A 22,475-nucleotide genomic window follows, 5' to 3' on the forward strand; every position below is an offset into this window, starting at 1 on the left:
AAAGTTCTCACCTGACAACACCTACTAGTTCTCATTTGCACATAATTCTAACAAGTCCAGGTTACCTGGGTTCCCAACGTGCATTATGCATAAAGGGCAAACTGGAAAAGAGCTGGGAGTGATGGGCTATGCAAACCAGTGCACAGACCATTAGGAAAAAATATATATTTACCAGGCTTACAAGGGAAAGAACAAAAAAAAAATATTTTTAAGGAGACAGGAACTTGGAGACCATCTTGTAATTAGTACAAGAAAGTCCTGAGAATGTTGTGTCACTGTTACAGTACTTTAAATATTAAGTAATCAAAAGATGAGGTTAAATTATATTCAGAAATCTGGGTTCTCATTAAGTTTTTGAAGGAGTAAGCTCTTTATTTGGGAAGTTCAGATATCCAAGCAGCATATTACTTAAAATTCCCAATACAAGGAATAAGGTGTATTAATTTGCTTACTATACAATATAATATTAAAATAGTAACAGTAACATAATATACCTTAGGGAAAAGTACCAGCTACTCCATCCCCCAAGTCTTCACTTGGAAAGTCCTCCTAATAAGGATGTGATGCAAAAGAAGCCTGCCTCGAAAGACACTACGGGCTAAACATAAACACCCTGCATGATTACCAACCCAACTGTCATTTCTACCTATTTGAGATTTATACATTTACTAATGTCAAAAAATGTAATGAGCCTGACTCTAGGCACCTTTTCCTTTTATAATTTCACAAACCTACTAACACAAATATTTATTAATTATAACTTTTTCTTCGGTACAAACAAAGCAAAAAATTTAATACCTCAAACCACTCTTAAAAAAATTCTAAGTCAAGGTGTCTAACAAAGAACCTAGGTTTTATTGTCACCTTATCAAAAACTTACTTTATAACCTTGATAAGCTGATGATGTATTGAATATACCTTTCACATACATGTACAAAATACAGTAGGAGACTGAGCAATATGGTCTAGACCTATTTGGCTTCGGTGTCACACAAAATATTCGAAATTCTGGGAAAATAGGAAGAGAGACCACTCTTGAAAGTTACGATCATAACTCATAATTCTGCCACCATTTTGAGACTACCCAGTACTTTTTAACTAAAAGCACTTCTATGCAATTTCTGTAACTTTTACAGTAGCCTTTATAGCAGATGGTTCTAATACAAAGAAAAGTAACACAGGAAAAATTTCTGGATTGCATATTCATTTCATTATACTAGACCTTGAAGTGGACATGTTCCTATTATTTTCAACACAAAAATATTTTTTCTTAACATATTCATTAACTCAAGCAAGCACAACTTTCTTTTCCTTGGCTAACTAAGAATACACAAATGTACAAATAACATGACAAGAGACCTTATTATCAAATAGAATTATGACTAAAGAAGTCTTCTGTTCTTCAATATTTTACTAAATCTGTGAATGTTCGGGACCTTTGACTCAGAAATTCCACTTTTAGAACTCTGTATCACCAACACACATACAAAAAAATATGCGGAAGAATACTCACTGCAGTGCTGTTCGTAAAGTTAAAAATCAGAAACTATTCAAAAACATCCACTAACATCACTGCTTAAATAAATGATAGTATATCCTACAATGAAATACTAGTGTTTTTAAAAGACTACAGCAGAAAAAACTTGCATATTTTAAGTATTAATTTTAAAAATCTACCCAGATATACTGTCAATAAAAAAACCCCCAACATACAACAGCCAAAAATAACCTATGTTGGGAACAACCTAAATGTCCATCAACTGGTAAACGGATTGACAAAAGGAGGTGTAGCCATAAATGTAGTACAATGCAGCCACAAAAAGGAACAAACACTGACACACCCTACTTTATGAACCTCATAAACATTTTACTAAGTGAAAGAAGCCAGACACAAGAGACCACATTTTGTATGATTGTATGAAATGTCCAGAATAGTGAAATCTACAGAGAAAGAAAGTAGATTAGTGGCTGCCTAGAACTAACGGTGAAAAAGAGAATTAACTGTATATGAGCATGAGGGATCTAATTATTAATTATTGGGAAGATAAAAATACTCTAAAACTGATTTATGGTGATGGTTGCAACACTCTGTAAAGTTACTAAAAACCATTAAACTGCACACTTAAAATGGGTAGACAAAAAAATATGCTTCGATAAGGTTGTTTAAAAAAAAAGAAAAAAAGAGAAGTTGGGAGATTCCCTTTTTCTCTTGGAGAACAGTTTTGCTTGGTTTTGTCTTGTCTTAACAAACTGGTTCTTGCTACCTCAATTTCTGGAGGTTGGTATCTTCCTAATAAGAAAAATATATTTTTAATTTGAAATAATTATAGATTTATAGGAAACTGCTGAAAAATATACATGGAGGTTCCATATATAAGCAAGATTTTTTTTTTTAGTTGAATGGTCAAATCATATTTACTTAGAAAGGTCAGCCCTCCCTAACAGTTGGATATGGTTGCTATTTATGTTCATTGGTAGCAGATGACTGCAACATTCATAATGGCCCATTCTTCCATGGAGGCCTGATTTTTTTTTAAGGTAAAAAAATTAAACTGAATTGAATTATAAAGGAAAGTGGAAAACAGAAACCTAGTAGGATTTCATTTTCACTGAAAAAAATAACATGTTGCATATGTATGTAGACAAAAAGAATCTGAAGGCATATACAGCAAACTATTGACAGCAAATTACTTCTGGGAAGTGGAATGATGAGTACAGAATAACTTTCCAATGAAAAAATTAATAATAAGTAAGCCAAGTCTTCAATATAGACATAACAGAGTTAAGAGCTATCATAAAAAAGCAGTTTTAAAATGCAATTTTCTCCCAAATATACTATAACTGTTGATATAAAATCTTGCTTATCAATGGCTGTTTATTCCCCTGTTCAAATTTTTAAATTACTCTTTTTTACAACAGTTTTATTGAGATATAATTCACACACTATACAATTCACCCATTTAAAATGTACATTGTAATAATTTTTTGGATATTTACAGTTGTGCAACCATCACCATAATCAATGTAACATTATTGTCACCCACCAAAAACAAAAACAAAAAAACCATAACCAAATACAGGCAAACCTCAGAGACACTGCGTGTTCAGTTCCAGACCACCGTAACAATGTGAGTGTGACAAAAAAGCAAGTCGTAAGCTTTTTTGGAGGGTTTTGTCTTCAATTTATAAAAAACACATCTGTGGAGCACAATAAAGCAAAGCACAAAATGAGGGACACCTGTAGCTAGACTTTCAAAAGTAGGTATTTACTAATCAGTGATGAGCTTCTTTACAGCTGGCTATTCATCAGTTTAATCGACACAAGTAAATACATATGTTCCCAAAGAAATCTGACCAAGAATGTTTATAGCGGCATTACTCATAAGAACCAAAGGGTGGAAACAACCCAAAAGTCCATCACCTGACAAAATGATAAATGAAATGTGATATACCCATGCACTAGAACATATTCAGCCATAAAAGAAGTAAAGCACTGATATATGCAACAATATTGATTAACCTTGAAAACATTATGCTAAGACAAAGCCAATCACAAAAGACCACATACTATTCGATGATTCCATTCATATTAAAGTCTAGAATACAAAAATAAAGACAGAAAGTAGATTAGTGGGTTGCTTGGGGGGTGGGTGGTAATGTAGGGGATTATAAAAGGTACAGAGTTTCTTTTTGAGGTAATGAAAATGTTTTTAAATTGACTGTGATGATGATTCCAAGTATTATCACAACTGACTGTGAATATTATTACCCAAACCACTGAACTGTAGGCTTTAAATGACTCACCCATATGGTATGGTATGGTACAGTATAGTATAGTATGGACAATATAGCTCAATAACATTGTCCAAAAAGTTCAGTACAAAATATTTTTATCCTTTTTAATCAATAGATTTTTGCAGAGAAATTTTCAGTATTAACTGACAAAACCAGCTATTGACACTACTGCTGGCCCAAAGAGGACAACTGCTATGAAGGTTTGCGCTAAAATAGGATTTTTTATCTGCTAATCGTAATGTACTTTACAAAGAGGTATGACTTTCAGAGAACATCAATTGATGTTATAATTCAATAAAAATAAGTGTTAAAAATCTTTGTATTATTATTCCTAGGATAAAGTAGAAAAAAAAGTTTTATTATCCTCCAAAAAACGAAAGTCCAGAATCATACAGGTCTTTTAAAAACTTCTCAGTTCCTACTGTTTCCTCTTACCACTCTAATTTAACTAAGATGACTGCAGTTTGATGTGTATCAGTCCAGATTCCTTTTTGAATACATACAATAACATACTACTTTTTAATATGAAAATGAGGTTTACTATGCATATTGTCTTGCACTTAAATTAGCAACTGAAGTGAAATTTAGCAAAAAAGATAAGTTATAAATAAGGTCACCAAGTCACTAAAAATGCTCATATTTTTTCCTAGTCTAATGTAATCTACAACTAAGATATCCTTGAAATTTCAAATTTAAAGTTTAAATTAGTCATCAAACTTATTTTGGAAATCCAAAGGCATCTTTTTCTGGCTGATTTTATAACTTCATACAGAAAATTTCTTAAATAGATTATAAAATACAATATAACATATTTCCATTTGAAAAAAAATGCGTACCTCCTTTAACAAGGCTATGAAATTTCTATTTTAACTAAAATGGAACTCACTTAGGTTTTAACAGCCACAAAAGTAACAGTAGAAAAGCACAAAGCTATAAACCCCATAGATTTTAGTTAATGGTCTGAAACTTCTCTTTCAAAGGCAACAGTAAATTAAATACTTCAATTTTTGAGTCCAGAAGATAAGAATATAGACTGTATGAATTAAGAAGTTGATTTTACCTTTCCAACTAAAATACGTATTTTCGGAGGGGGAAGAGAAAAGGTCAGGAGGTGCTGTCCTCTGAACAATAACATGCCTAACCTTCCTTTGAACTCCAGGCATTTTCATAAATAAATAAGCAAACAAACATCACTTCCTACCTTTCTACATTCCCCTTTTACTTTAGCTCTTACCAACATATATTAGAAAACCTTGGACAAATCAATGCAAAGTATAACATTAATACATGTCTGACGTAGTCTTACCTTATCTGCTTTCTCTGAAAAACAAAACATTTAACTAAAGATACATTTAATTCTAAAGATACTTTTATTGTCTTTGAAGAATGGCCTCTCTGGCAAAGAATCTCTTAAACACTTTTGATGGGAATTCAACAAACATGTAATGACAGCCATCCAGTGCCTTTTTGCCTTGAAAACTGCTGGAAAAAAAGAATAAAATATATGGAAGCAGTTTTTCACACATGATCACTGAAACTATTCTGCAGAACTATTGACAAAATACTGCTAAAGCAAAATAGTCATTAAAATATGTGGAATGAGCAGTTCTCAGCAGTCAAAACTACTCAACGCAGGTACAAATTTACTCAAACCTTTGTCAATAGACTGAAGGAAATAAATCTTATCACATTAAAAAACTGTTTTCCCACCTGTCAGATACTACTCCCTGATCTTTTTCATTATAACTCACCTCTTTAAATTCTTTAAGTTAAATCCTAAAAGCCATCTAAATAGATATTACATATGGATTCAACAAAAAGAGCAGTTGTTTTTTTCATTTTTATATCTTTCAAATTTTCTGTAACCCTTACATGAATGTAATTTTCATTACTTTCAAAATGAAAATAATAAAACTTCACAATTTCAGCTTTCTCAAAAACTCTTCAATCTATGCTTACAAAAAACACAGAAGGCTGCCTCTTAAACTGGCATATTGTATATATCAATACCTAAATCTCCAGCCCTTATAATTTATAAATGTAATAAAACTAGAAATAACCTATCTATCCAAATGGGGGGATGGTTAAAAAAAATTTGGCCTCTCTATTCCATGGAAACATACGTAGTCACTGAAAATATTTTCAAGAATACTTAGTCACATGAGAAAAATGCTTGATGATAATAACACTTGAAAACTCTAGATACAAAACTACATAATAGAACCCCCATTTTAAAATTTTCATTTCTAAGGATCTCAGAGGATAGAGGAAAAGGCTACAGTAATTTTTACTTTCTTCTCTATTCTTCTGTGTTTTACCTACTACATCATGATGGTTATAATTAAAAGGGAAAACCATCTTCACTGGCTGTTATTTCACCCAATCAGAAACTAACACTTGTTAGTTTTAAGGCCCCAACTGGCTTTACTTATATTGTGCTTTCCTATCTTTTCCCTAAAGTCAACCAAACATGCTATTCAATATCTTCCATAACTTTTACTCCTCCAATCCATCAAGGAATTGTATAAGCCCGATGGAACTGATGGAATTATGTGCCTCATCTTCATCACACAGTTCACTAATCATTTCCCAATTTAATCCTCGCAAACTCTGGTCATTCCAGCAACATTCTCTAGCATCTTCATCAGCAGATATAACTATACATCTCAGTTGCTGTTGCACTGTTTTTGTTTCTCCCCACATCTGACCAATTTATGCTAACCTCTGTGGACCCAATTATTACTAAAATTCTTCTAACTCTAATATTCTTTAATTTTTCCACACTAGGTAAATTGAAAGCCAAGCCCTATTTCCCTTTTTAAGTCTGCATGACACTGTATTTCTACACTGGATTTTCTGACACTGGATTTCTTAAGATTGTTCTAGAATTATGAAATCAGGATGGATAATCTCAAAAGATACCCCGACTCAAAAAACAAAAACAAAAACCCTACTTCCAAAGGTCTTATGCTAGCCAAATATGCAGGATAATACAAAGTATACCTGTTCTCCCATGCCTTTGCCTAAATAATTTCTTCGGAAAGGATTAGAGCACTTAGGATTTAGTGTGTAGGACTAGAAAATAAACCAGACAGTGAATTTTTATCCTTTCTAAGTCAATGTTCTAAAATCCTTCCCTGAACTGAATTTATGCAGACTAAATCAGTAACAATTTCCCACTTTCCAACGCCTTCTAGATTAAGGCAAAAATACAAAACAATCTTCCCTCCACCCCAACCCCCACCAAAAAGTCTAAGGACCTGGCAATAAAATTTAGTGCCTTCTAAAATACTATAATTTTATAATGTCTACCTGTCAAATCTACTTGAGCCTAGTTAGATAAATCTGTAGTTTGCATTTTCATAGCCTGTTAAAAATGAAAACAATTTGGGCATGGCTAACTGGCTAACAGTTATACAATAATATATTTTAACTTAGTGGATGTTATTTGCTTATATACACATAGGTTATCTCTGGCAATCTATATGAGAAACTGGTAACTGAGAAAGCGATTGCCTTTGAGGAGATCTTGATGGCTGGAGAAAAGAAAGGAGATTTTACACTGTATTTACTCCCTTTTATACCTTTTGAATACTGAATCATGTAAATTTGATAAATCTATTAATGTATATATTTAAATATACATACAAATACAATTTTTAAATTTTAGTATATCTTCTGATGGGATCATATCCTAAGCAGGTACCCCAAACTACAATATCTGGAAATTTCAAGTAATAGAAAGTCTATATTCTGGGTTCTATAGTCAGTTCAACTAATTCTCTAAAGACATATATTTTTAAATTATCATATTATTAAATAACCCCAAATAAAGTATGTATGTGTGTGTATGTGGTTGTTAGTCTCATCTAAGACACTAAATTAATATTAAATAATCAAGCAAAAATACAACAATGTTTCGTGTTCAATGTCCTATTAATAGCAATTCCAGGGTTTTAAAAAACCTCTCAGTTCACTTGTATAATCACAGATCAAATTTGGGATATATAACCAAGTGCTCCAATTTTATTTTAAGTATAACAATACCAGTGAAATCAACAAAAAAATGGAATGAAATTCTTGCACTAGTTAATCAGTAAAAGAAATAAGGAAAAGAAATAAGGAAAAATTTCCGGATTAAAATTCCTAAGATAACTGTTGTTCATTCTTGATGTGCTGACTAGAAATATCTTTGGAAAAATTTACCTAACTAAAAATGTCAGTTTATTACAATGTGATATATGCTAAAAAATACTTGGTGTCTTTGGAAAAAATGCCTCAAAATGAGATTTCTAAGCTATCTAATCAAGCATGTCATGCTTACTTATTCTCCCCCTTCAATAATTATCACCTATGAAATCCATTCCTTAAAAAAAAATTTTAACTCCTGAATTTAATAATCTGAACTTATACAAAACATAAAGCTATTTTAATACTTATGGTGCAATGTTCACATAGAGAATCTCAGAAGTATTACTAACTAGTACTCAACTCTTAGGAGAATGGAGCAGCACACAGAGATACTTCCTCACTGTAGTAATTGTTATCTTTTTAAAGTTATATAATCTTTTGACGGGCCAAAATTTGTTTTTACATATTAAAGGCAATGGTGTGGTGTCTACTATTAAGATTTTTGCTGTCCTGCCCTAACCGGGTAGCTCAGTTGGTTAGAGCATTGTCCTGATATACCATGGTTAGGGGTTCCATCCATCACGGCACATACAAGAATCAACCAATGAATGCTTAAATATGTGGAACAACAAATCTCTCTCTCTTCCCCCACACCTCTCTCTCAAATCAATAAATAAAAACTTAAAAGATTTTTGTAGTCCAATTTTAATAGAAAAGAAAAACATTTTTAGCTTGATCATCAATGGCATTTATCCTTCGTGGCAAAAACTGACTTATCAGCAACAAAACACCTGTAGTTTATGAAGTTCAAATATTGAATACATTTATCTCTTCTTTACTTAATACTATATAAGTAGAAGAATCTGTAACACAGCATAGTTTTAGTTTTAAAAAATTGTATTTTAGAGAAAAACGCAGGATGTACTGCTTTCGAAAGAGCTTGAAGAGAGTTTGAATCATTTAAATTTTCCTCTAATAAAATGCCACAACAAAAGGTTTGTCTTTTTGCATGTAGGAGAAAAAAACAATAGGTTGTTTGGTTACAAACCTAAAACTTTAAAGGTTCCCATTATCTCACTCTGGCAAGTTTTATTTTGTTCTTACAGTGCCACTTAAAACATTCAAGGAGAAAAGTGAAATTAGTTGCAAGTTGTCTATTTTAAGAAATTATATTATAAGTGATCCTAAGACATGAAAATTTTTAAGTTGTTTTAAACAGACAACTATCAAATTCTCAGAAGTTATTTGGTTCCTAGACTTCCCCAGTTCATTTAACCCTCCTTCAGAGCTTTTTAAACTCTAATCAATTAGAGCTTTTGGCCCCAATACCAGTCTTGGAAGTAAAATAAAATGCAGTCTATTTTAACTATTTGTACTCAATAGTGAAGTGAAGGCAAAGACTGAAACATAAATTAGACTTGGGATTCACTGTAGATTTCAGATAGCCAAATTTATTCCTCTATTAAGAGGGACTAAAAAAGGTACATACACAAAACTTGTACAAAAATGTTTATAGAAGCATTATTCATAATAGCCAAAAATATCAAACAATGCTACGTTCTTAAGCTCAGTTAACAGAAAACAAAAGATAACTTTAAAATGCTAGTAAGTTAAACTTCCAAAACACATTCATGCATCAAAAAAGTATGCAAAACAGCTATAGCTGTGTAGCTCAGTTGGTTAGTGTTATCCAGATACATCAAGGTTGAGGGTTCGATCCCCAGTCAGAGAACATACAAGAAACAACCAATGAATGCATAAGTGGAACAACAAAATCAATGTCTGTCTGTCTCAAATCAATAAACAAAAATTTTAAAATATTTTTTAAAAATATGCAAAACATTTTATAGCCCTGGCTGATGTGGCTCAGTGGACTGAATGCAGGCCTGCAAACCAAAGGGTCGCAGGTTCAATTCTCAGTCTAGGTCATGTGCTGGGTCCCCTGTAGCGGGGATGAAAAAGGCAACCATACATTGATGTTTCTCTCCCTCTCTTTCTCCCTCCCTTCCCCTATCTCCAAAAATAAATGAATAAAATCTTTAAATAAAATAAAATAAAAGTGTTATAAATTGCCATTGTAAAACCTAAAGTCTGGCACAGGCTGATAGGCTAAACCAAAAATTCAATGGAAATACAAGGGACCCAGAATAGCCAAACTAACCTTAAAAAAAATGACAAAGTCGGAGCACTCATACTCCTGATCCCAAACTTACTACAAAGCTACAGTAATCAAAACAGTGTGGTACTAGCATAAGGATAAACAATGGAATACAACTATAAATCCAGAAATAAACCCATACATCTACAGTCAACTGATTTTCAGCAAGGATACCAAGACTATTCAAATGAAGAAAGAAGACCCTTTTCAACAAATGGTGCTGGAACTTTTCATATGCAAAAGAATGAAATTTTATCTCTTCTTCACACCACACACAAAAATTAACTTCAACTGGATCATAGGCGTAAATGTAAGAGCTAAAGCTATAAAATCCACAGAAGAAAACAATAGAAGTAAATCTTCGAGACCTTGGGAACTTGCTCCTCAGCATATCTTGTCAGTTTGGCTGAAATAAACTCTTATAAAAATCCTCCCCCGCAAAAAAACCTCTGTGACCTTGGTCTAGGAGAGACTTCTTAGATAAATAACAAAAGCATAACAGAAAAATCAGATAAATTGGATTGCAACAAGACTTCATCAAAATTGAAAACATTTGTACTTCAAAGTACACCATCAAGAAAGTGAAAAAGATAACCCACAGAATGAGAGAAAATGTTTACAAAGTCATATATCTGATGAGACATGTACCCAGAATATCAAAAGAACTTTAAAACTCAGTAATAAGACAAACCAATCTAAAAGTGGGCAATGAATCTAAACAGATATTTTGCCAAAGAAAATACATAAATGGGCAATAAACACATGAAAAGATGTTTAACATCATTAGCCACAACAGAAATGCAAATCAAAACCACAATGAGATCCTACTTCATACCCATCCACTGTATACCAATCAGTGTGGCTCAGGTGGTTGGGCACTGTTCTGCAAAGCAGAGGGTTGCCAGTTCAATTCTGGTCAGGGCACATGCCTGGGTTGCAGGTTCATCCGGGGTCTGGGCGTGAACAAGGGGCAAATGAACATTTCTCTCTTACATGGATGTTTCTATCCCACTCTTTCTCCCTACCTTTCCCTCTCTCTAAAAATAAATAAAATCTTAAAAAAAAAAAAAGAAAGAAAAGACAGATAACAAGAAGTGTTGTCCAGCGTGTGGAAAAACTGGAATCCTCAGACACTGACAGTGGAATTATAAAATGGTTCTGCCATTCTGAAAAACAGTTTGGTGGTTCCTTGAAATGTTAAACAGAGAATTACCATATGACCCAGCAACTCCATTCCCAAAAGAAATGAAGATATGTGCACAAGAAAACTTGTACAAAAATGATCATAGCAGCATTATTCATAATAGCCAAAAAGAGGAAACCAGTAAATGTCCATTACCGGATAAAAAAAATGTTGTGTGTACACACACACACACACATACACACAATGGAATGCTTAGTCATAAAACTGAATTAAGTACCGATACAAGCATGTTACATCCTGAAGACTGGAAACATGCTAAGTGAAAGAAGCCAGTCACAAAGGACCACATACATGATCCCATTTATTTAATATGTTCAGAATAGACAAATCTACAGAGGCAGAAATCTATAGATGAGTTGCCTAGGGCTGAGGCAGGAGGGAAACGGGAAGTAACTGCTAATATTCCTTCTGAGGTGCTAAAATTGTTCTAAAATTGACTGTGGTTATGTCTGCACAATTCTGTGAACATACAAAATAATCCTTGAATTGTACACTTAAATGGGAGTACTGTATGGTATATGAATTGTACCTCGATAAAGCTGGCTTTTTTAAAAAAAGAAAAACCTAATGTATTTATGTTGCCTGTGGAAAACAAGGAACAGACAAGACAACTGTGAACTAATTTGATTACTACAAGTTCATGCTTGAGACACTTAAAAATAAGAATTTAAGGCACAACCCTATGCACTGAAAGATTACTCCTTTAAATATTTCTAAACCTTAAAATGGAATGTAGTACTTGTAACTGTCAGGGCATAAAATGAGATTCATCCAAGATACTTGAGTAAATATATTACTTTCCTGTACAAGGCTGAACTGTACTTCCCATGACAATAAACAATAACTACAGCAAAACACCACAGGGAGAGTGAGAAGTCATTCCCAAAGAAGAACCTAATACTAAGTTAAGAGGAGGGGTGTGGAAAGAATGAGGAAGGGGAAGGCGCACAGGGACAAGGGGAAGTCTCGGTGCACTTAAGCCCCAAGAATCGAGTTACATTAAATTCAACTTTTATACGCTTTGTGAACAGGCCCAGAGGCAAAGTCCTGGGCACAGACCTACGAGCCGAACTGCGAAGCCGAGAGGAAGTGCTGATCCGGCCCCGGCACGGGATTTAGTGTGAAAATGGTGGGGGGCAAAAGGGCTCAGACGGGGGGCAGCCGCGCGGGAGGGAGGCGAGCCCCCTCCACCTGGCTGGGGCCCGCGCTCGCCGACGGCGCGTAGCTGGGGGCGGCCGCGCCGCGGGCCCGTCGTGCGCGTCCAGCCGCCGAGCACGCCCGGCGCCCGGAGCCTCAGCGGCCGGATCCCGTCTCCCGCCCCATTCGCGCTTTGTCCCAGCGCGGGCGGCGGGCGGTCCTCAGCCTCCCCGCCGCGGGTTGAGGGGCCACGCTGCCAGCCCCCGTACCCCGCAGGGGCTGCGAGCCTGCGAGTCCGGGCGGCCGCCGACCCGTCGCCCCCTAGGCTTTATCCAGGCGGAACCCAGCAGGCGGCGGTCCGAGGACGCTCACCCTGTCCGCGGAGACGCTGCCGCTACGGTCCCAAGCACAGAAAGCCTTGGACTCCGAAACCCACGCAATTTCTAATATCCTCCTCTTACCCAAAAATTCTCGACGAAATGCGCCATGACCATCGTGCCGCCGCCGCGCCGGGTTCTGCGTCCGCGCCCGCCCGCCGCTGTGTAAACACCGGCCCGGCCCCCACGGCGCCCCCGCCTTCCACCGCCACCGCCTTCTTCCCAGAGTCCAGCCCGTACCCTCCAGGGCGCATGCGCCACCTAGCGGCTGCGACGAGGGGACGAACACTTGAAGCCGCCTGGTGTGCGCATGCGCCTGAGGTCCCATTCCCGGGTTTTACTGGCCTTTTTCTGTCTCCCTAGCGCGGGCGGGGCTAAATTGAGTATTCACTTGGGAATGGTGGAGAACCGGATCCCTGAGGAGTCATCGAGAAGACTGTCCACACCCTCTGTGGTGAGACGGGTACTGGACGCTAAGGGACTGAGCTAAGGGAGTGGCCAGCTAGCGGCAGTTGAGCCCATAGCTTGGCTGCCAGCTCAGTTCCTTCTCACAAGACTCGCTTCCCCCGCCTTCGAGGATCCGAATGGATCCTGAGGCTGGGCAAGCTGGGATAGGGGAAACTTGGCCGCTGGCCACTTGGAGGAGTCTCTGAGAAACCTTTGGTCAACAGGGTGCTTTTCCTTGACAGGGCACTAAGAACCAAAACAAAACTCTCCGAGGCCGGAAAAGGAGGAAACGCCCAGTGTCGCCAGATTGCCACTGGAGCGGCGCAAGACCCAGGCACCGAGTCCGTGACCTCTAGCACGCCCGGCGCAAACTAGCCAGGACGGCTGACAGCAGGAACAGGACCCGAAACGAACAAATTTCCCTGACCCAGGCAGGTTTTTCTTTTTAAAAGTCTCATCCAGGACTTGTTCGTCTAAGTCCATGGTTCTCTTAGCAACTTTAACATTTTGGAAAAAGAAACAAGTTTGAACATGCCTCAGCATAACAGAAAAATTAAATCCCCTTCCCATGCCTTGTTTTCCCAAAAGTTAAGCGAAAAGAATTAAGCCCTTGAACGGAGGTCTCAAGTTCACCGTCACCAGGTCAGCAGGTCTTGAAGCCAAGCCCTCAAAGAGATTTAGTGTAGCGTTAACTGTACAAACACGTTACACCTCCTCAGATCTTGTGACTTCAGACATAATAAACAACACTGTTTCTTCACTGAAATTTATTTACATCCTCAAAAGTAAAAGAAAGCCATATGGTACCTTTCACATGGATGAAACTGGAAAGTGTTGAATTGGGACTAATTGGGTAATGATATTGTCGTATTTTTTTAAGAATATCTTTTAGATATACATATAGGATATAATGATAAGACATCTAGAATTTTCTTAAAAGTTCATTGAGGGAGGGGGGATGAATAGGAGTACAAATGGAACAAGATTGACCATGAGTTGTCCATTGTTGAAGCTAGGTAATGGAAACGTGGTGGTTCACTATACTATTCTCTTTTTGTATAAATGTTTACTATTTCTTTCCTATAGAAAGTCTTCGTAACATTGTCATTAACACCTAACTTTTGGGAAAGTCACACTTGGAAATATGTTACCATTCTCTAAGTCATTAGTCTAGTATTGTCTTTTATGATGCTGGAAAAATTGTGGAAAAAAATACAACCATCTAGATCTCCATGCAAATGAGATTGGCACTAAATTCCCAGTATCACAAAGCACTAACATTCTTAGAGCTGGGCAGGAAACGCCCCTGTCCTGGACCCCGTGCTTTCAAAGACCTTACCTATCACAAACGCACACATTAATTTATTTTAAAAACATAGAGGTGCCTCTGCCACTCCTGCTCTAATGTGGAACACTGTCCTACAATCATAAATGCCCTCTCCCATGGCCGACACTACTTGGCCCCAGGGGAAAACTTCGTATCTCTTGCCCCCATGTCTTTAAACAGAAAGTGGACTCCAAATGCAGTGAAAATTTCTGGATAACATAGCTGCCCGTTTCAGAAATAGTCTGCTGTGAAATTCAGTCAGAATTTGAGAAGCAGAAGAGTTTAGGTTAAAAAAAAAAAAAAAAAAAAAAAAGGACAAACAGTTAACTTGTGGAATCCTCTCTCAGCTTGAATGCAATAGATTCTTGAAAAGTGTTGTTTTGCATAACAAAGTGGTGTCAAGCACAAATTTTCCTTCTCTTGGTGTTCCCATTTGTGCTACCAACACTGACAATTTAACACAGTACATATTCAAACAGTTGCACACAATACGCTGGCCTCCATTGTACTCTTACCTCTGATTTTATAAATATTACAGGGAGGCCTGCCACAAAGATAAATATCCTTTTGGTTATTTTGGTTATTTACAAGGTTTATTAGGGTCAACACCCCATTTGCTATAATTGACTGGTATTTAAATTGTGGGACTTTATATTAAATGGTGATTAAGTTTTCTAAATTTCAGGCAGAAAGTTGTAGTAGAAGAATGTGAGTAGTATCACCCACCTCCTGTCCTCTCAAGTGAGGTTTCCAGGGATGCACATATACTCTGGCAGAACACAGATAAGGTCCTAAGTGGGGAGCTCATTCATATGCACTGAAGTATTTGTGCCACACACAATTACCCTTGCTTATCCAAAGAGACTCTGAAATTATTAAAAACTGACATAGATAACAGCAATGTTCCTTCCCCTCACTGCCTATAATACTGCCTGTAATACTGCACTGAATACTCACTTACTAAATGTTCAGTGAAAGAATGGATGAGTGACTGGGCCTATTACAGAAATTCCAGGTGCATGAGACTTTGGATATGCAATAAATCCATTCTTCTTTTACTCATACTATTAATTGTTGCTAGATCGTAGAACCTATAATAAAAGTTATTATTTAAGTTCTACTTGATTTAATTTTCTCACATGACTTTAAATATTTTCAAAAGAGTTCTTTTGGGTTTGAGTATACTTTCGAAAGGATAAGCTGCCTTTTATAATAAAACTAAAATAAAACTAAAATAATAATGTTCAAGATTGGCTCTAGCAGATCTTCTGTTAGAAGGGACCCCTAAAACAATTTAGTTTTCAAATTTTGGGTGCATCCACCATCAGATTCATCTCCCTCTTAGGATCTCTCCCTAATTATACCTGCCGTCAACATGTTGGCTTCCAGAGGATGCTGTTGGTCTCTATTAAACTGTGGCCCAAGCATGCGTGTTACAGCCAAAATCATACCTGGACTGCTGAAATATAACTTGATAAGTGGTAGCAAGTAAGAAGAGAAATTAACACAAAATAATCTAAATCAGCCCCGGCTGGTATGACTCAGTGGACTGAGTGCCGGCCTGCAGACTGAAAGGTTGCTGGTTCAATTCCCAGTCAGGGCACGTGCCTGGGTTGTGGGCCAGGTCCCCAGGTGGGGGCCGTTCAAGAGGCAACCAATCCAGGTATCTCTCACACATTGTTGTTTCTCTCCCTCTCTTTCTCCCTCCCTTCCCCTTTCTCTAAAAATAAATAAATAAAATCTTTTAACAAATAATTTAAATCTAAATTCTCTATTTTACAAAATATGGATTCTCTCCAAGATTTGAGGGGAAGGCACCCAGAGAACTTTCCCCTTTTCATTCCTTAGTTCATCTTCTATTTGCAATCCTGGGTTTAGCTCACAGCATATTAACGACCATTTAGTTGCAAAGGTCATTTTCTCATTTATTAAAAACTAGTTCTATTCCAGGAAAGTTGGCAAAAAGTAAAACTTTTTTAAAAAATTTCAATATAATTTTGAATTTTTTAAATATAATTTTGCTAATATACCTCCTACTTGTTTCCAAGATGAACATGGCAGAAGAGAAGCTGTTATAAATCTCTCCTTTTTACCTGCTAATTTTTTCAAGGGGAAGCATCCTGTGTCAGATGCAGTAGTCCTTCTCTGTACTCATCTTACACTTGAAAACAACAAGTGGCAAAAGAGCTGAGCTCCATTGAAAGGCGGAAGAGAAATAGGCAGATCCCTGAAGTCTGTTGTTCTCTTGTTTTTCCCTACTCAATAGCAGCACATTGAAAACAAAAGCTTTATGCAAAACAGAAAGGAAAGCAAAAGTTTTGCAGGTGGTATACAGGCAGGCAAGGAGATAGGAACAAATTAATCAAACTGCAGAATGAAGCTAAATACCACCCTCCACACACTCTTCTCAGTTCAGAGCAGCTTGCTAGGCATACCTTTCTTCTCCCTGCGTGCACCTGGGATTGACTGTGTGTTCCCTGGTGTGGCATCCTTTCTTCCTCCAGAATGCGATGTACTTTACCAGTGATTCTCTTACCTTTCTGTCCGTGGAAGAAGCACAAACACACCTACAAATGTTCAGGGGGGTTACATTGCTAGTGACCACAGGGAATCCAAGAGGGATCTCAGAAATAAGAAAAGAGAAATTGCTAAATTACAGAAAGTCATAAAGATGATGATAATGTAAAAATATACAAAAATGTTTGCCATTAATATTAAATGGAAAGGCAGAAGATGACATGGAAAACATATTAAAAATACATTATGTAAAAATATGAATGTAAATAGTGAAAAAAATTAAAAACATGGAAAAAATGCATATGTGTTAGGGTAGTGAGATTATGACAATTATAAATATTTAAAATTTATTTTAATGTAATAACATAGTGAGATTTAGAGAGAAACTGTTTTTTGTCTTTGTTTGAATGTAGATGTAACTGAGCCAAATCTTCTTAAGACTTTCATTAACTCCTCTCTTTCATTTATTGAGGCAATAGGCAATTATTGACCCCTTAATGTAATGAAAAAACTGTCTCTGCTCTTAAGAAATTAAAACTCTAATATAGACCCATAATGAAGAAGACAATAGAGATGATAATTACAAAATAATGTGCCTACAAGAATACCTGGCATACAGTTAGTGACCAATAAATGTTTATTAAATGCAAAAAGTGAATGAATCACTGTTTGATCTGAAGGATAACCTCAACTTCAAAGAATCAGTTTGTGTTCTTTCCTTTTTTAAAAAAAGATTTTATTTATTTATTTTTAGAGAGAAGGAGAGGGAGGGAGAGAGGGAGAGAGCCCTCAATGTGTAGTTGCTTTTCATGTACCCCCTACTAGGGACCTGGCCTGCAACCCAAGAATGTACCCCAAATGGGAATCGAACCAGCAACCCTACTTTCCTTCCTTCCTTCCTTCCTTCCTTCCTCACTCCCTCCCTCCCTGCCTCCCTCCCTCCCTCTCTCTCTTTCTTTCTCTCTCTCTTTTTTTTTTTTACAGGGAATTACCCTGGATTCACTGGGAGTTTCTTCCATTGGTACAGTGATTTGGGAGTCCATGAGGTATAGTGGAGTCCAGAGCAATTTCTGAAACTCAGTGCTAGTTATAGGAACAGCTACCTCCCTAGGATGATCAATTAATTGAAAAAAATAACTACAATTGCATGTGTTATTTTAGTTCTGCATGGTAGAAGCTCCTTTTATGTATTATCTCACTGAGTTCTCACATCAGTCCTATGAGGTCACTACTATTATTATAACAATTTTTACAGATGAGAAAATATGCTCCAGGAGATTAAATAAATTGCCAAGGTCACACAACTAGTAATTGGCAACTACTGCTAACTTGTGGTAAACATTAACAGGGTTAAAGGACCATTAACAAAGGCATGAAGAAAATGTTACAAAGGAAGGTATGTGAGGTCTCCAGCAAGAGAACAGGTCAAAAGAAAATGAGAGTCAAGGATGAAAATTAGACTCATCCACCCAGAGCTGTTATTTATGTTGTATTTTTTCTTTTCTTTTCTTTCTTTTTTTTTTTTAAACTCATGGCCTGGTGTTCATCAGTTGCCACATTCTTTTGTAAAGAAGTCCCTTCCTTGGTTATTGACTCTGTAAGCCAGGTGCTATAAATGCATATGAATGCTAACTAATAAAGATCCCATAAAAATTTCAAGCAAATTTAGTTACATTATTGTTGTAAAAAGTCTTTTCATTCCTTGTTGCCAGTCTGAAACAAGCTAGAAATATAACTATCCAAAAACAGAGATTCTCATCAAAATCTAGGGCTGTCTCACCCTAAACAGGACATCTGGACATTGTATTAAAAACCAGTTCCTTGTGGACACAGACAGCAATGTGGTGGTTGCCACAGGGAAGGGGGCGGAGGGGACGGGGGTGACAGGGGCTTAATATATGGTGACAGAAGATGGTTTGACTTTGCATGGTGGGCACGCAGTGCAATAAACAGATCTACTATCATAGAAACATACACTTGCAATCTATATGATCCTATGAACCAATGTCACCCCAATAAATGTAATACAAATTTTATATTTTTAAATTTTTTTATTGTTGTTCAATTACAATTGTCCCCATTTCCCCCCATTGCTCTTGTAAATTTAATAATTTTTTTAAAAAATAGTCCTTTTTTAAAGACAGAAGGAAACAAACAACAATATCAGCCTATAGACATGACTACAATGTTCTCCATCAAAATCTGTAAAAAAAGACGACTAAATTCCGATGAACTATTTTCAGAGAGTCAACTGGACTAGGCTAAAACAGCCATCTCCAAGGCCTTACAACTCCGTGGGATGACTTCTGTCTTTTTTTAAAAGATTTCATTTATTTATTTTCAGAGAGAGGGGAAGAGAGGGAGGAGGAGAAGAGGAGAAACATCAATAGGTTGCTTCTTGCACTCGCCCCGAGGCACTGCGCTCAGGGCCGGTGTTGAGACGCACTTTAAAAGTGTTTCAAGAACGAACTGTCACCAGTTATTTTTTTCATTTAGGTCCCAAAAAATGTATGTTATTTTTTTCTTCCCACTTCCCACATGTCAACTAAAATGACTTCTTTCCCTTACTGAAAGCGATCTTGAAATATATCTCCTCCAAAAAAAAAAGAGGAGCCAAGAAAAAAGGAAGTTGCTAAACCATTACCTTCTGCATGATCTCACATATTTCTTTCATTCCATATTCACTGACACAACCTTTAGATTAAGTTTATATCGTGTCATGAAAAGCTATAAACTGTTCTTTGTAGCATCTTTCTCGTTTTTCTTCTTCTTCTTTCCTTCTTTTTTCTTTTCTGTTTTTTGTTTTTTGGCAAGTGTACGCATTTGCGTTGGTGGTTGGAGTAGAATTCATCCTTTCTTTACCCTTAAAAACCATCATCTCCTACTTTACACTTTACTGTGAGCTCCCATATTGGAAAAAAGTGTATATAGGTATGTACAGATATGTATACCCGTTCGCTCATTCAGCAGTTGTGTGTTGTGTATTGTGTGTTGGCACTGTTTTGGATGTGCTATATACAGCAATAAAGAATACAAGTAAATCTAGCCCTCAGGAATCTTACAGCCCAGTAAGAATAATAAGCAAAAATAAGATACTGTAAAATAAATAAGTAGATACATAGTATAATATCTGATATGTTAGTAAGTGTATAGTGTAGTGATAAGTACTATATAAAAATAAATTAGGGCAATGGCAGTATAATATTGTATTTAAAAATACCAGATGAGAGATTATATAGAATATGGCTCTGGTATTAAACTGCCTGGGTTTTAATCCTGGCTCTGATACTTACGAACTCTGTGACCTTAGGGAAGTTACTTAACAATTTGTGTGACTCTATTTGTACATCTGTAAAGTGGGGATAATAGTAGCACCTACCTCAAAGGGCTGTTGGTAGGATTAAGTGATTTCAGATAAAGAAAGCTCTTAGAATAGTGCCTGGAACATCGTATATTCAATAAGTACAAGCTATTAATGTTATTAAGAGTAACAGGGAGTGACACGTTGTTGAGAGGTTATTGTGGAGAAAATGCTCAAAGAAGGCCTATCTGAGGAGGTGAATGAAGTGAAGGAGAAAAATCATGTGATGTCTGGAGGAAAAACTACCAGGCAGCAATGGGGCTGGCATGGTTTGAGTAGAACAAATGGGTTAGGGTTGCAGGAAATAAGCTAAAAGTCAAGGGCCAGAACAGCTACCACCTTGTAGGCCAGAGGAGAACTTCAGGTGCTGTTCTAAGAGTGTTAAAGGGCCATCAGAGGGCTCCCAGCAGAAGGGTGTCGTAACTGAATATATCGAAAGGCTATCCTAGCTTCTATGTGGAAGACAACTTACAGAGGGGCAAGACAGCTGGTTGCTAAGCATTTATCAGCATACCACTGCAGTATTCAAAATACTTTAATAAGAAAAGAAAAGCAAGGTGTAGAACAGAATGAATGGTATGTTTCCACAAGATCAATAAAAAAGAAAACCCCCATAGCTGGTGTGGCTCATGGATTGAGTGCCATCCTGAGAACCGAAAGGTCACTGGTTCAATTCCCAGTCAGGGCACATGCCTGGGTTGTGGGCAAGGTCCCCAGTTGGGGGGGTGTGAGGGGCAACCAACCACACATTGATGTTTCTCTCCCTCTCTTTTTCTCTCCCTTCCCTCTGTCTAAAAATAAATAAATAACATCTTAAAAAAAAAAAAAAAAAGAAGAGAGCTTCCTTCTCTAAATCACCTTGGGTTTGACTGATCCATGTTTCTCTCACACATCCATGTTTCTCTCCCTCTCTTTCTTCCTCCCTCCCCCCTCTAAAAATAAATACATAAAATTTTAAAAATTCAGAACTTTAAAAAAACTGTGTGTGTATATACAAACAAATATATATACACAAGCATTTTACATATATACAAAAATATTTTATACATATATGCAGTCTAGGTATATTACATGTTTATTTTCTTATGTGTGCATATGCTATCTTGGGAAAGATATGTAAGAAGCTGGTAACTGATTGCCTTTGCACTTGGTCTTAGTTGAAAGGTTGAGAAGCGAGTGTGATTGCCTTTGAAGAGGAGAACTAGATAATAGGAATAAAAAGGAAACCAGCTTTATTGACTTTTGAATTTCATTGCATGTGAATGTACCACCTATTTAAAATGGGATAGATAAACTTAAAAATTAGAAGAAAAGAAATGAATCAGAATTTTACCCAGACATTAACAAATGGTGGTAGAATTGCAGTTGGGGGATAGAGCCGCAATCAAAGATACTGAAGTGAACTGGGTGCTTGGTAGGAAAAGAAACAGAAACTTCACCAAAGATACTAGGTTATGTGTATACTCAGAACAAAATAAAAATAAAAATGTTTTCTGTTCCCTTTTTTTTAACTTCAATGACTATTTGATTAGTATCAATTATGTGTACTTACTGTCATACTTTATTTCCTTGATTTCACAGGATTGTTTTACTGTCTCTTAGCAGCAAATAACCTGTAGAGAAGTCTTAGACTAGTCTGAATTGGTTTTCCTTTCTTTACATCATTTTTTTCAACCTACCTGTCCAAAAAGTTATTTATTTTTCTTTGAAGTCAAATAAATTTATGACAATATATTTTGTTATACATGTTTCACATCCATTTTTTTCTGTGACCCTGTTAGGATAGGCTAAACTATTATTATGGATCCCAAGTGAAATGATCCTAACAAAATAGAAGTATATTTCTCCTTAGGGCAACAGTCTGTGACAGGTGTTCCCATCATAGGACATCGCTTCTCCACACAGTGATTCAGGGACTCCAGGCTTATCCTCGACTGTTTGAAAGAAGGGGAGAACAGTTTTTGGTATGGGACAACTGATTTTGCCAATGACATGTTCTGTCTCTTTAATCAGTGTTATAA

The 22,475-nt window shown here is 36.5% G+C and overlaps 1 protein-coding gene across 2 annotated transcripts in view; it reads right to left on the bottom strand.

Moving 5' to 3' along the window:
* Window positions 1–13,020, bottom strand: part of FCHO2 (FCH and mu domain containing endocytic adaptor 2) — a 113,776-nt gene extending 100,756 nt beyond the window's left edge. For both annotated transcript variants that reach the window (XM_053912740.1, XM_053912732.1), the window contains exon 1: window positions 12,887–13,020. In XM_053912740.1, coding sequence (XP_053768715.1) covers window positions 12,887–12,919 — 33 coding nt within the window. In that variant the 5' untranslated portion in view covers window positions 12,920–13,020. The remainder of the gene's footprint in view (window positions 1–12,886) is intronic.
* Between the last annotated feature and the right edge of the window lie 9,455 nt (window positions 13,021–22,475).

The sequence above is a fragment of the Desmodus rotundus genome, chromosome 1 (assembly GCF_022682495.2).
Source record: "Desmodus rotundus isolate HL8 chromosome 1, HLdesRot8A.1, whole genome shotgun sequence".
NCBI classification, from domain to species: Eukaryota; Metazoa; Chordata; class Mammalia; order Chiroptera; family Phyllostomidae; genus Desmodus; species Desmodus rotundus.